At 42.7% G+C, this 14,381-nt stretch overlaps 1 protein-coding gene across 1 annotated transcript; it reads right to left on the bottom strand.

Moving 5' to 3' along the window:
* Positions 1-872: 872 nt before the first annotated feature.
* Positions 873-13,229, bottom strand: LOC140691797 (uncharacterized). The gene is made up of 6 exons (XM_072955929.1): positions 13,092-13,229; positions 12,954-13,006; positions 9,425-9,638; positions 3,448-3,628; positions 1,547-1,640; positions 873-1,162 (listed from the first exon to the last, which is right to left on the bottom strand). The coding sequence occupies exons 1-6, from the start codon at positions 13,227-13,229 to the stop codon at positions 1,063-1,065; spliced, it is 780 nt and encodes a 259-aa protein (XP_072812030.1). The 3' UTR covers positions 873-1,062.
* Between the last annotated feature and the right edge of the window lie 1,152 nt (positions 13,230-14,381).

The raw sequence follows: 14,381 nt of genomic DNA on the forward strand, positions 1-14,381 counted from the left end.
TAAGCAGGGAACTTATTTCTCAGGGCTCATGCTCATGGATTTCACTGGTCTTATCATGTCCTCATTTTACAAGTCACCCTGAAGTGGCTAGTTCAACTGAATTGTGAAATCTTCTGAAACCTCAGTTACAGTTCTACCCTGGTGGCAGTGCCTTGTGGGGTGGGGGCAACATAATCTAGGAAGTAGCAATGTCCTTTCTTAGGGTCCGATATGTGAAACTATTTCTACAGTAGCCACAGCGCTTGTCTTCAGCAATGAAACGGTGACAACGTGAAGGCCTCCCCTCAATATTACTCCTAGGTACTGAGTAGCAAAATCGTATTCCCCATCCCCACAGTTTTAGGATAGGCTAGACTACCAGTCTTCATTGCCAGTGGAGAAATGTTTTCAACACGGGACCAAACAATGACTCCACTGAAATGCAAGTTGAAACTGCCAGCTGACTACCCTGGATGCTCATCCCTCTCAGTCAAAATGGGGTTCCTCAATGGTATGGAGTGATGGAACCCACCTTCAGGAAACTGGGTTGCAACTACACAGGGCCCAAGGAGGAATATGTGTGGAACACCTAGGGCTCTTCTTAGTACTCTCATGTTTTGTGATTAGAGTTAACAAGAAATAACAACTCAATTCAGAGAGGACAGCTGATGGTCCAGGCCCTTCTGTAAATTAAGGTTGGAGTCATCCCTCAGGTCAAGCACCAAAACCAGCCAAGCTGCTGCCTCGGGGGAGGACTAAGAAATAGACAGCAAAAGGATGCAGAAATAAATACCAGCTAGACATGGTGACATGCTGAAGAAACCAGAACTGTAAAGTATTTACCTGACGACTTAATAACATCTCCCGCCTCAGCTGGAAAGACAAACAACAAATTAAATGCTTAGGGCAAATGCCCAGTTTTACTAACAGAAATGTATAACGTTAAAGTTCTAATGCTTTTACTTAGCCTCTGGAGACAATTTTGTTAAGTAGCACATGCTAACAGGCTTTAGCAACATTCCATCCCATTCTAGAAGACAGCAATCTGGTCATTATTTCTTATTGATCATGGTGATAACAGGATTATATCTTTGGGGTGCAATCACCTGTGTTGAGAAAACGCTCAGAATCTTTTTGTTCTCGTAGCTTTTCAAGGTGCTTAATTAAGTCTGCTCTTTTAAATCTGAAAATAAAGGGACAAGTCATTAACCGAAAGACATGCAAAGAAACCGTCATGCAGGAGCACTGCAGGGAATAGAAAGGGGAGCTTCCTTTTAGAAAAGAATTAAAAAATGGGTGCTGATGGCAAGAGGCAATCCAGTAAATACAAAGAGTGTCAACCAAGGTTGAAGGCCCAATCAAACTCTGGTGTGAAGAGAAGTCCCCTTGAGCTTCAAGGAATGAGACAGACAGCTAATATCAGCCTAAGTAACTGTGAAGATGGCACTAACTCTCATGAAGGACCACGGTCTGAGAAACATAAGGCAGGGCCTGTACCCACCCCTCACCCCAGCACTGCACTGGGCCCAACTCCTTAAAAACATCGGAGCGTTCCTTTTACACCCACCTTGCTGCTTCCTTGATGGCAAATTCAACATATTGTGTCCTCACTTCTAGAGATCCTTGGGCTCCATCAAGCAATGTGAAGGCTCTTTCATATTCTGAAGATATTTTTAAACATAAACCTTTAGCATTTCTCAAATATGAAGAGGAACTAGAACTCAGTCTTGGTGGATCCACTAACTCAGTTATCATTCTTCAAAGGCTAGAATGTTACACAGTATATGCCCACTCAAGTCACCTTAGAACATCTACTAATGAAACTCTTGTAGACAATTACCAGATTAAGAGAGGAAAAGGAGGGGAAAGAGAGAAAAAGAAAAAGAAGAAAAAGAAGGGAAAAGCGTCATAGTGTCACATTTTAGTCAAACTAAAGAGGAACCATCCTCAGTTATGTGAAAGCTTGCTTCTGGCAACGAATGAGCCTTAAGAGGTAGGTTGACTCTATTCTAAATCATAGAATGAGACAGTCTTCCAATGGTTTAGTTGATGGAAATTGTTATTCTGCTTACTTCGTCCAAACTGTCGAATTTCCTTCATTAACTGATGTTTTATATCAGCATTCATTTCCACTGGGCGTAATGGCAGTTTTTTGGCATCATTCCCAGCACAGACGTTGCCATGACTTTTGGGTCATCTGCATGTAATGACTACTCCTACAAGGGCATTACTGCCAGCTTTTGAATCACTCCATCCTTGCCGAGGCTGCTTAAGTCACTGGACAGAGAATCCAATTGGTCAGGTGGAATACCATCTCCTGCCATATTCATAAGCTCTGGTGGAGCAGACTTTCATAAGAAGGACTCACATGGGGTGTGACCAATTTCCCTCCTCTCCTCATGGATATTGTGAATGACAGGGCCTTCTGGGAACCTACTCTAGAGATTGAGCTGCAATTAGGTATCTTACATCAAGCCTACATGAACATCCTCAGTTTCTAAAACTGTTTATTTCATAGTAGGAGGATACGCCAGAGAGAACCCTCAGAATTGAAAATTTCTCAGGGGGACTCAGACAATAGGTGGAAAATGGGCAAATGAAATACTTACAATTTGAATTCATATTGAGAAAGAAGTAAGCAGGCATGGGACAGAGAGGAGGGGAGGGAGCCCCAGAGGACCACGTGGTCGGGGAGGGCCTTCTGATTCTCAGGGGGTGTCCCGTGGGCAGAGCCTGGAGGAGGAGAGAGAGCCAGCCTGTGCACACGCAGAGCAAGAGCTCCAGGCCGCGGTAAGGGCAAGCGCGGGGCCCCAGGGAGGAGACTGGCCAGCGACCGGAGAGTAAAGGACAGAGGCAGAGAGAGCAGGGAGGAGACGACAGGACACGTGTTAGGAGAGGGCGGCGGGGCCAGGTCTTGCAGAGCTTGGGGACCAGCGTCGGGAGTTCAGATTGTGTTCTGAGTGCCCAGGAAAGGTGATGATGTGTTTTCCAGATGAACGTGGCATGATCTGATTTCTGTGTCAACATGATCACTCCAGCTGCAGGGTTAGACAGTGAGGGTCAGACCCCTGGCCAGAATGGAAATCAGACAGATCAGATAAGAAGCTATTATCGTATCTGGGTGAAAGATCATGTCAGAGTGGACTGGAGGGATAGAGAAAAATGGTGAGATTCAGGAATTTTTACAGTAATTCTTACAGGGGAAATGGCAAGGGAAAGCAGAAAAAAAGAATGAAAGGGGGGTTACTGATACGAGAAGAAAACCAGCAGATCGCGGCGCATGGGAATCCAAGAAAGTTTCCATGAAGGAGCGAGTGAACAACTGTGTCAAACATGGCTGAGACATCAATGGCAACCTCAACCAAAACTGGTGTCCTTGATGAGAACAACTCCCGCAAAGTGGAGGAGGCAGAATCCAGACCCTGCTGGGTAAGGTCCTGAAGAGGAGGTGATAATAGTCATTCTTACTATCTTCCCCGGACATGGATAGGGCCCCGGAATGGGATTCTCCCTCTTCGTCCTGTTTCATTGGCAGCAGGCCCATACCCGGCTTTTCCTCAGATAAAGAGGGACTCTCGGGTTCTCCACAAAGTTCCATTTGGTTTTCAGGCCCGACGGCAAACTCCTCTGCTTCGTCACTCATCACTTCCTGAGAAACATCAATGAACACGTTCCAATCACAGCAAAACTCCATCAATCACAAAATTGCAAATATTTTCTGTATGTCTATACAGCCAAGAATTTGAATCGCTAATTTGAGTTTTAACCACGGTCCAATATTTACCGTACTTCAACAAATACTCTCTTCAGGAAAAGCAACTTAATTTTAATCCGTCTATTTTATTATTTTTAAAAAGGAAGCTAACACGCAAGATGTCGTCCAAAGCCAAACATGGTGTAACCATGAGTAATCAGGATTCTTGGGGAACGGGCAGCACTCAGCAACAAAAAAGTGGATTACTTCTTTGAAGGAGGAGAAACCAATTTGTGTCAACTCTTTTTTTTTTTAAATATCGTGGGGTTTTTTTAATTGATTTTTCTGGGTTTTTTTTTTTTTGGTGTGTTTTCGGGGGGGGGGAAGTTATTAGGTTTATTTATTTAATTTTTTCTTCTGTAATAGAGGTATTGGGGATTGAGCCCAGGGCCTCATGCATGCTAAGCATGGGCTCTACCACTTGAGCTATACCCCCCTCAACATTTGTGTCAACTCTTGTTAGGAGAAATAATTCCTTTCCTTGGTCCTCATTTTAAAAGGCCAACATAAACCTGAGAATCTCACAGAGACAGCTGAAGAAAGGACAACTATCGGCCTTTATCCTAACATCTCTCCTGAACTGAGACCCAATAATCCTAAACCAAAGAGTACTCAAATACAATAGCATATAAAAGGGATATACATCCTGTCTTGTTTAGATACACTGCAGGAAGGCAAGATTGGTTTAAAATTTTAAACTCAGTGGTTTAACATTCAGAAATCAATGTAATGCATCACTTAACAGCAACGACAACAAACCAAGGGAAAACCTTATGATCACTTTTATAGATGGGTTACATTTCAACAATTAGTCATGAAGAAAACTATCAGCGATTTGGAATAGACAGCAACTTCCTTAATCTGATAAACTGTATCTACCAAAAAAAAAATCTATAGCAAACATCATACTCAACAGTGAAATAGCAAACATTTTCCCCTGCGTTCGGACAAAACGGTGTCCACTAGCCATTCAGCCATGTACTGATGGTTCTGAAAGTGCAGTAGCACCAGGAAATTATAATCGTTGTAAAGTCTAGCCTGGAAAGGCAAACGTAAAACAGTCATTATTCACAGACGGCGTTACACAGACTATGCAAAAGGATAAGAAATCATTAGCGTTAATAAGTGAACTTAATCAAGTTATTAGTTATAATAAAAACCGCTTTGTGGTCATCATCATTACCACTTTTCTATTTCTGCATAACAGCAACAAATAATTAGAATGTAAAAACGTAAATGCCATTGAAAATAGTATCAAAAACGTCTAATATCTAAATCTAATGAAACAGTGCTAGAGCACAACCCGAAAACTGTAAAACATCACTGAGAGAAATTAAAGACCTCAGTAAACGGGGAGAAATACTTTCTGCATGGATTGAAAGATTTGTTATTGAGTCATTATTGTCACTTCTCCCCCAAATGATCTCTACTAATCCCATTTAAAATCCCACTATGTTACATTTTTTGTGAAAACTGACAAGCTGGTGGTAAAAAAACAAACAAACAAACAAAAAGTGCATGGAAATTAAAGGGCTTAGTATAGCCAAGACGGTCTTTAAGGAAAAGAACAAAGCTGGAGGACATATACTACCAAATTTGAAGATTTACTCCAAAAGTATTCTAAATAAAACAGTGTGGTAATGGAGCAAGGACGGGCAAATACACCAATGGAAGAGGACAGAGAATCTAGAAACAAATCTGGAAATAGGGAAACAGCTGGATTTATGACACAAGGTCCCCTGCAAACCACTGTGGAGAAGACAGTGGTTTTAATAAGTCCACTTGATATGTACACAGGTAAAAAATAAACCTTGCTTCTTACCTCACCCCATTCCACAAAAATTTATTAGAGATGAATGGGAGATCTGTTAGAAAACTTAGGATATTACCCTCATGGCTTTAAGGTAGGCAAAGTTTTTTTTTTTTTTTGAGGGTGAAAAAGCACTAACCAAAAATCACAGATTGTCCAATTAGACATAATTACATTTGAAACTTCTGTTTATCAAAAAGACACTATTAAGAGGGTGAAAAAACAAAACAGATATGTAGAAGATACTCAGAACGTTATAGGTATGTAAATTGCATCAACATTTATATATTTAATTATTCACATACTCATATATATCTACATATGATTAATACACATGATGTGTATAAATACTTGTGCATACTTATCTATGTATACACGTATCTCCAAAAATCAGTGGACTCCAGAATATATGCAGAACTATAAGCCAGTTTTAAAATTCCAGTATAACTGAATCAGTATGCTGTACACCAGAAACTAACACAACATCGAAAAGCAACTATACTTCAATAAAAGTTACACACATCCTAGTAAAATAAGAGCAAGAGACCTGAAAAGGCACTTCATGTAAGACATACTCAAATGGCCAATTCATATCTTCATTAATCAGCAGAGAAATGCAAGTTTAGTCATGATGAGAGGTCCCTGCACACCCGCCAGAGTGGCTGAAACGACAGGCTGCCTGTACAGCAAGTGTGTGTATGTGGTACAACTGGAGCACTCACCCATTGCTGGTTGAACCCAGATCTCCACCCAGAAGCTCAAGGACGTGGCTGAAAAGTTGGCTAGAAATCTCTCAAGGCTGAGATAAAGAAATCAAGAAAACACACACACACACAAACTGAGCAATCTGGTTTGAGCTGAAGCTACGCAATTCTTGGAGCTAAAGGAAGCGTGAACTAATGGGGAGTTTCTTTAAGGTGTTGCTGTTTCAACAGCTCAGCCTTGACTTCTCTCTGCAAAGAGTGTAACCTGCCCTTGTTTGTGTCACGAGGGGCACAGTTTCAGAATGACCCTGTGCAGGGGAGGAGGCATGTTCCCCCAAAAGGTAACAACAGACCAAAACAACAGACATCAACCTTGCTAGGGAGGAAAAAGCACATCCCCATATATTGGTTGGCTATGGCTACTTCTCCTTTACTGAACTGCTTCTTCTTTAAATACTCCTGACTTTCTCAACTACTATGTTCCTCTCATATTTAGTTATATCTTTTTATAGATTGAGAACACATACCCCCTATCTTTCATATTCATTGTAAGTCTTTCCCCCAGCTTGCTGCAAGCTACTTGGTATTCTTCTTAAAAATTAGTTTTTGCTTGTGTCAACCAGGGCCTGTTTAAGACAGTTGGAATGAAATAAACCTAACACAGAAAATAAGGAAAGAAGTTAAAAGTAAGGCAAGACAACACACCTTTCCCTGTAAATGTTAAAATTAAATGATAGTTAGGAGTTATTATGGTCAAGATGATGAAAACGTGCCTTCATACAAACTTCTAAAATTGCTGCAATTTTTCTGGAGATGACTAGTTCATGATTTCTTCCCGTGCGATACTATTTCTACTAATAGAAATGAATTTGATAAATGCTTATATATAAATATTATATTGTATATAAGGATTTATAAAATTGAAAATCACAAATAAATTGAATGCTCAACAACACAGAAGTGAATAAATATCATTATATAGCTATATGATTAAATACTTTGCAACCATTAAAACACAAGCTTTAGAATAACATCAACTAGAGAAAAGGTTTCTGACGTAAGTTACCAAAAAAGGTAACAACTTCTAAGATAAGTAGTATGATTTCAATTAGGGGTAAGAAGCATATTTTTGCATGTAAAAAAAAAAACTGCTGAATGCCCAGCAGTTTCAGTCCTGGGTATATATCTTAAGAAAAAGCAAAAATACTAATTTGAAAAGATATATGCACTCCAATGTTAAGAGCAGCATTATTTACAAGTGCCAAGATACAGAAGCAACCTCGGTTCATCAATAGATGAATGGATAAATGAGATGTTTGTGTGTGTGTGTGCGTGTGTGTGTGTGTGTGTGTGTGATGGAATACTACTCAGTCACAAAGAAGGAAATCTTGCCACTTGCAGCAACATGGATGGACCTGAAGGGTATTATGCTAAGTGAAATAACTCAAAGACAAAGACAAATACTGTGTGATATCACTTATATGTGCAATGTAAAAACTACAACAAACTAGTAAATTGAGAAAAAAAAAACCAGATTTATTGATAACGAGAACTAGTGGTTACCAGTGAGGAGGGGGAAGGGGGAGGAGCAATATAGGGGTAGGGGGTTAAGTGGTATAGACTATTATGTATAAAATAAGCTACAACGATATATTGTACAACACAAGAAACATAGCCAATATTCTATAACAACTGTAAATGGAGTATAATCTTTAAAAACCATGAGTCACTATATTGTATACCTGTAACTTACATAATATTGTACGTCAACTATATGCAAATTTTTTTAAAAGCAGAGATAAAAACCAAACTGCTAAGAGGAAAGATAAGAATAGGTGGAATGTTTTATTGTTTTCCATTTGTAATTACGAAATTTTATTTTTTCACAATACAGAAAAGTTTTATTTTAAAAATCAGAATAAAATTATGTAACTAAAAGAAAAAGAAAAAACTCAGAGAAGTCTAAGATAAAAAAACCTCACTACCCCGAGGCTGAGGCAGAGCATCCAAGAAACAGCACCCCCTCCCCTGCCAGCAATATGCCTTAGAACTCCCAACTAAGACACCCCCTAAAGGCTGGGACAGACAACACCAAGAAGAATCCACCCCCTAAGGTGGACACAGAGCCCAAAGAAGCGTCCTCAGCCATGGCTTAGTTAGAGGACCGAAGAACCAGGAGCCACCCCTACATAAGCAGGCTTAAGTGCCCAAGAAAACGTCGTCATCTCGGACTAAGAAAGAGCACTCAAGACAGAATCTCTGTCCTGGGCAGGGACCAATTTCCCAAGGAACAGTATCAGCTGCCCCAGATCACCGAGGGAGCCTCAAGAAAGAGCTCAAACCTCCAGTGCTGAGAAAGCACCCAGAGGAAAGTTCTCTCCCCTGACAGCTGAGCCAGACCATCCAAGTTCCACCTCGTCTCACAGCATCCGAGGAACAGCACTCCCCCGGGGGCGACCGCACCAATTCTAAGTCCTCTGAGGACAGAGACAGTGCTGCCACTAAGAGTCCCCAGTCACGACGAGCGTATCACCGGAAAAGCTGCCCCATCAGAATGGAGACAAGTGCCCCCCGCCCCATGCTGAGCTGGGCGCCCGGGAGAGGCTCTCACAGCTGAGGGAGAGCCCCCAAGGGAGAGGGACCTGCAGCCCTGGGGTAACACACCCAGGAAATGTCCCCTCCCAGGGCTCCGATGGACGCCAAGAAGCACCCCTCACCCTCAAGCCTGCAATGCCCCCCCGCCCCGAGGAAGTGACCCGTCACCGGTGGGGGAAGAATCACACAGGAAAACCCTCCCAGACCTGAGCTGGAGCACCAAGGGCAGTCTGTCCCCAACACGGCTGAGGTAAGGCAGCCGAGGAACGGCCACCCCGGGGCTGGGACCAGCCCCCAAGGCAGCGTCTCCTCAGAGCTGAGGGGTCCCTCAGGACGGGCTCCACCCTGGGTGGAGAACACCCGGGGACAGACCCCTTCCAGGGCAGCGAGGCAGCCCGGGGAAGAGATCCACGCTCCAAGGGTCAACCCTGACCTTGATGGAGGAGCCTGGAAGAAACTCACGAAATGGTGGTAAACACATGCGGCTCCACACGTGGATCCTTCTAGAATGTGCCCTGGGCAGCTGCTGGAAATATGCCTTCTAGGGAGCCTGGGAGTGAACTATACGGCGAAGTGTCTCACCACAAGCTGATGTTCCACTGCCCGAGAAGGCTCCAAGGAAGCCGCTGGCCACAGCTGCTGCCGGCACCCACCCCGTGCCACGGGGCACTGGAGACGCTGCAGCCTAGACAGGCTTCCGCCTCTGGAGCCTCTGGGCCAGCCCCCAAGAGCTCGGAGCCCGCTTCCCCCAGCACTGCCTCTGGCGCCCTCTACAGGCTGACTCCTGTGCCCACTTCTGCAAGAAGAAAAAAAAATTAAAGGGACCAGAACAATTCTCACAGATCAGGCCAAAAGGGTGACTTTGAAGCTGAGAGCTAAAAAATCCAAAACTGGCTCACTATATTGACAGCCAAAGAGGAAATTTATAGCATCAAAAGTGCAACAGCTACTCATGTGGAGAAAGTAAAAGCATTTGTTAAGACAGGTGTCTACCAGAAATCTACAGTGCACATTATTCCTACGGGAGAAACATTAGAAGTATTCCATGTAAAATCGCAGCAAGACAAGATTGCCACTGTCACCCCTTCTCTTCAACACTGCACCGCAGGATTCCTGCCTTGTACCCTGAGGTAGTGAATAGAGCTGTTCACACACAGTGAGCTCTCAGACTGTTGAAATATGGACAAGCTGTGAGAATAGTGCATTTCAAGGAGTTGCCAAGCGTGTTAAATGTGACAATTGTCTGGGCGTAGAGATCGCTGGAGAGCTTCAATCAGTTCTGTCCCCACCACTGGCTGACAGGTTGCTGGTGTTCCCAGCTACTCCAGATGTGAGGTCATGGGTTTCGAGGCTACCATGGAGCTGAGGCTGGGGGAAGGGGGGCATAGTGAAAGTTACATCCTCCCAGAACTCACTGGTCCTATTGTGATCTGGCCACTGTTTTTGAATAAATGCTCTTCACGTTGTTGCAAAACTTTTGATAACTTACAGAGTTTGCAAAATATTTTTTTGTCACAATATGTGCCCGTGTCCTCATCGTTCTTCTGCAAGAGGGGATTTTCACAGGCCCTGACTTCAATCCAGAAGTGCCTCTTCATATATGCTCTGTTTAAAACTGAGTGTACATCCAATGAGTCAGACTGTGTAAATCTTGCATACTGTTTCTCTTTTTGTTCTGGAAACTGGTATAAGCATTTCCTGTGTACTGTGAAGGCAGCCTGTCATCCAGGCCTCATGTGCTGCTTTTCTCGCCAACTGGATATAGTGAAATCCAGTGACGACGTGGATGCAGACTCAGAAGGTGTATGTGTTTTTATTTCGTGCAACAAATAACCCCAAATTTAGTGGCTTAAAAGTTACCCCAAATTCAGTGGCTTAAAGCAACACCCATCTCTTATTTCACAGTTCTATAGCTCAGAATCTGGATGGCTTTGACTCAGTTCTATGCTTCAGGTCTTCAGAGGTCAGAATCAAGATTTTAGCCAAGTTGTGTCCTTACACAAGCAGATGGAAAGATTGGTTCTCGGACTGGAAGAATTAATATTATTGAAACGACCTTACTAGTCAAGGCAATCTACAGATTCAATGCAATCTCTGCCAAAATACCAATGGCATTTTTCACAGAGCTAGGACAAATAATTTTAAAATTTGTATGGAAATACAAAAGACCCCAAATAGCCAAACCAATCTTGAAAAAGAAGAACAGAGCTGGAGGAATCATGCTTCCTGACTTCAGGCTATACTACAAAGCTACAGTATTCAAAACAGTACGATACTGGCACAAAAACTGACACCGAGATCAATGCAACAGAATAGAAAGCCCAGAACTAAAGCCACGCACTTATGGTCAATTAATCTAGGACAAAGGAGGCAAGAATATACAATGGACAAAAGATGGTCTCTTCAATAAGTGGTGCTGGGAAAACTGGACAGCTACATGTAAATGAATGAAATGAGAACATTCTCTAGCCTCATGTACAGAAATAAACTCAAAATGGTTTAAAGACCTAAAATATAAGACTGGAAACCATAAAACTCTTAGAGGAAAACATAGGCAGAACACTCTTTGACATAAGTTGTAGCAGTATATTTTTCTGGATCTGTCTCCTAAAGCAAAGGAAACAAAAGCAAAAATACACAAAGCGCCCTCTTTAAACTTAAAAGGATTTGCAGAACAAAGTAAGCCACCGACAAAACGAGAAGACAACTTACTGAATGGCAGAAAATATTTGCAAATGATATGAGGCATTCATATCCAGAATATATAAATAGTTCATACAACTCAGATTCCAAAAAAAAAAAAAATCCAATTAAAAACTGGGCAGAAGACCTGAGTGGACATTTTTCCAAAGACTACACGCAGATGACCAATAGGCACATGAGAAGAAGCTCAGCATCACTAATCATCAGGGAAATGCAAATCAAAACCACAATGAGATATCGCCTCACACCTGCCAGAATGGCTATCATCAAAAAGAACACAAATAACAAGTGTTGTGAGGATGTGGAAAAAAGAGGACCCTGGTACACTGCTGGTGGGAATGTAAATTAATGCAGCCACTGTGGAAAGCAGTATAGAGGCTTCTCAAAAAACTAAAACTACAACTACCATATGACCCAGCAACTCCACTCTTGGGTATATACCTGAAAAAAAAAAGTTATTAAAAAAAAACACACCTCAACATTCATAGAATCATTATTTACGATTGCCAAGATATGGAAGCAACTTCTGTCCATTGACAGATGAATGGATAAAGGAGATGCGGTGTGTATATGCAATGGACATATTGTATATATGCACATATACGCAGCCATAAAAAAGAATGAAACAATGCCATTTGCAACAACATGGATGGACTTGAAGGGTATAATGCTAAGTGAGGTAAGTCAGACAGAGAAAGACAAATACTGTATGATATCACTTATATGTGGAATCAAAAAATACAACCAGCTAGTGACTATTACAAAAAAGAAGCAGGCTCACAGATATAAAGAACAAAGTAGCGTTTACCAGTGGGGAGAAGGAAGAGGGGAGGCATAATATAGGGGTAGGGGAGTGGGAGTTACAAACTCTCGGGTGTAGTATTGGGTGTACGATTGTACAACACAAGGAATATAGCTAATGTTCTATAGTAACTATAAGTGGATTATGACCTTTAAAACTTGTGAATCACTATATTGTACACCTGTAACTTATATATCGTAGTACATCAACTATACTTCAATTTAAATAAGTATAATCTGCAAAAAAAAAACAAGATTATAGCCAAGCCGTGGGCTCGTCTGGGCCTCGTCGTGGGGTGGGATGCTCTTTCCAATTCATTCGGATTGTCAGCAGAACCCAAGTGCTTGCCGGATAGGACTGAAGTCCTGGGTTTCCGTCAACTCTAGAGGCCACTCTCAGACCCTTTCCAGGTGGCCCTCTCCACCTCCAAACCAGCAGTGGCACAGCGACTTCTCTGAGCACTTCCTCGCTGCCTCATCCGCCTGTGCTAACAGCTGGAGAAAACTCTCAGCTTTAAAGGCTCATGAGAGGAGGTTTGGCGCCCCCATTAATCCCACTTTGTGAAGGTCGAATGCTTAGCAATCTTAGTTACATCAGCAAACTCACTTTTGTCCTGTAATATGATGGGGGTAACACCATAGGGCAAAGGTCATGGGAACCTTTAATCAAGGCAAGCAAGAGAGAGAAATTAACGGAGCAGGAGCCAGAGCCATGGGTGTGGAGCCGCTTCCTCATGCAGAGTACCTGTGGCTTCAGGGCCTGCTTGAGTCCAGTCTCGTCCATACCAGCTCTGTTGGACAGGAGGTGCTTCTGCACATACCCTCCACTGTGACTTGGTGGATCAGAAAACCCGCAGGTTAGGACCGGCAGCTCAGGTGGCATGGCGACTGGGTGCCCCAAAGTCCAGCATTCAGTCTGTACGAAGGCCCAGCCATAAGCCAAGTGTTTCTCAAAAGAACCAGAATGACATTTATGTCTCTAGGAATGAGTACCAGTTCAGAGTGGGGTCCTATCATCGTAGAGAAATAGGAGTATTTCTCTTCCCCAGTGTACAGCCACTCTCATAAAAAGTTACATGCCCCTTTGGGTAAGAATGGGAGAAAGATTAACAATATAATTTTTCAGTGTAGAAGTGATCATCCTCAAGAAGCCTCCCCTTCACACATGAGTTCTTGGATCTCTAATCAAGGCAAGCCTGGGATTTGATTGTTTCAGGGACTCTTAGCCACAGTGCAAGGTAGGAGTGTGTCTGCAATTCAGGAGCTCCTGTAGGTGACCTCTCGGTACTCCCATGTCCGCTGATTAAATTCAGTGGAAACTACCACTACACCAATCTGACTGGTTCGGGGCTACTAGTGGCCATGAACCCCAAGAGTGAAAGGTTGGGCCACCCCATCAGGAAAAGGACAATCACCAGGGAAACGGCTTGTGAGGGTTAGAGGATGTGGAAGGGGTAGCGGAAGAAGCAACCACATAACCATACGCAGATACAAGGACTGTAATGATTACGAGTATTACTTCTTTATTTTTGTACGAATTGATTCACAGATAGATTTACCAAATCATTTTGGTGTTGACACCCTCTCATCCCCTTATTTTCCAACACAAGATGTGTTATTAGTTAACTTTATTTTTTGGTATTTAAGATACAGGATATTAAACTGGGTTATGAATCAGGTAGAAGAATGAACAAGACTTAAGGAAATATAGGACTTTGTGCTCCCTTTCAGAGGAGGGTTAGTGTTTTTTGGTTGTAGGTGGGAGAGATGGATCATGCTGGGCAGAATGATGACTTTGGTATTGTCTCTATTTAGTGATTAAGGATGGTTTAAAGAGATGATCATGGGTGACTCACATTATGGACGCTGGCACTTCCTGCGTGTTTCCGGTCAGAAGGTGCCACAGGGAGATTCTGGGAGGCTGGAGAGTTTGGTGGAAGAGAAGCAGCCACCATTTTGCAGCTCCCACACGCCGTCACTAATCTGCAAATCCACCTTTTGGCATGAAGCAGCAGCTGGGCCTACAATTTCTCTA

The sequence above is a fragment of the Vicugna pacos genome, chromosome X (assembly GCF_048564905.1).
Source record: "Vicugna pacos chromosome X, VicPac4, whole genome shotgun sequence".
Classification (NCBI taxonomy): domain Eukaryota; kingdom Metazoa; phylum Chordata; class Mammalia; order Artiodactyla; family Camelidae; genus Vicugna; species Vicugna pacos.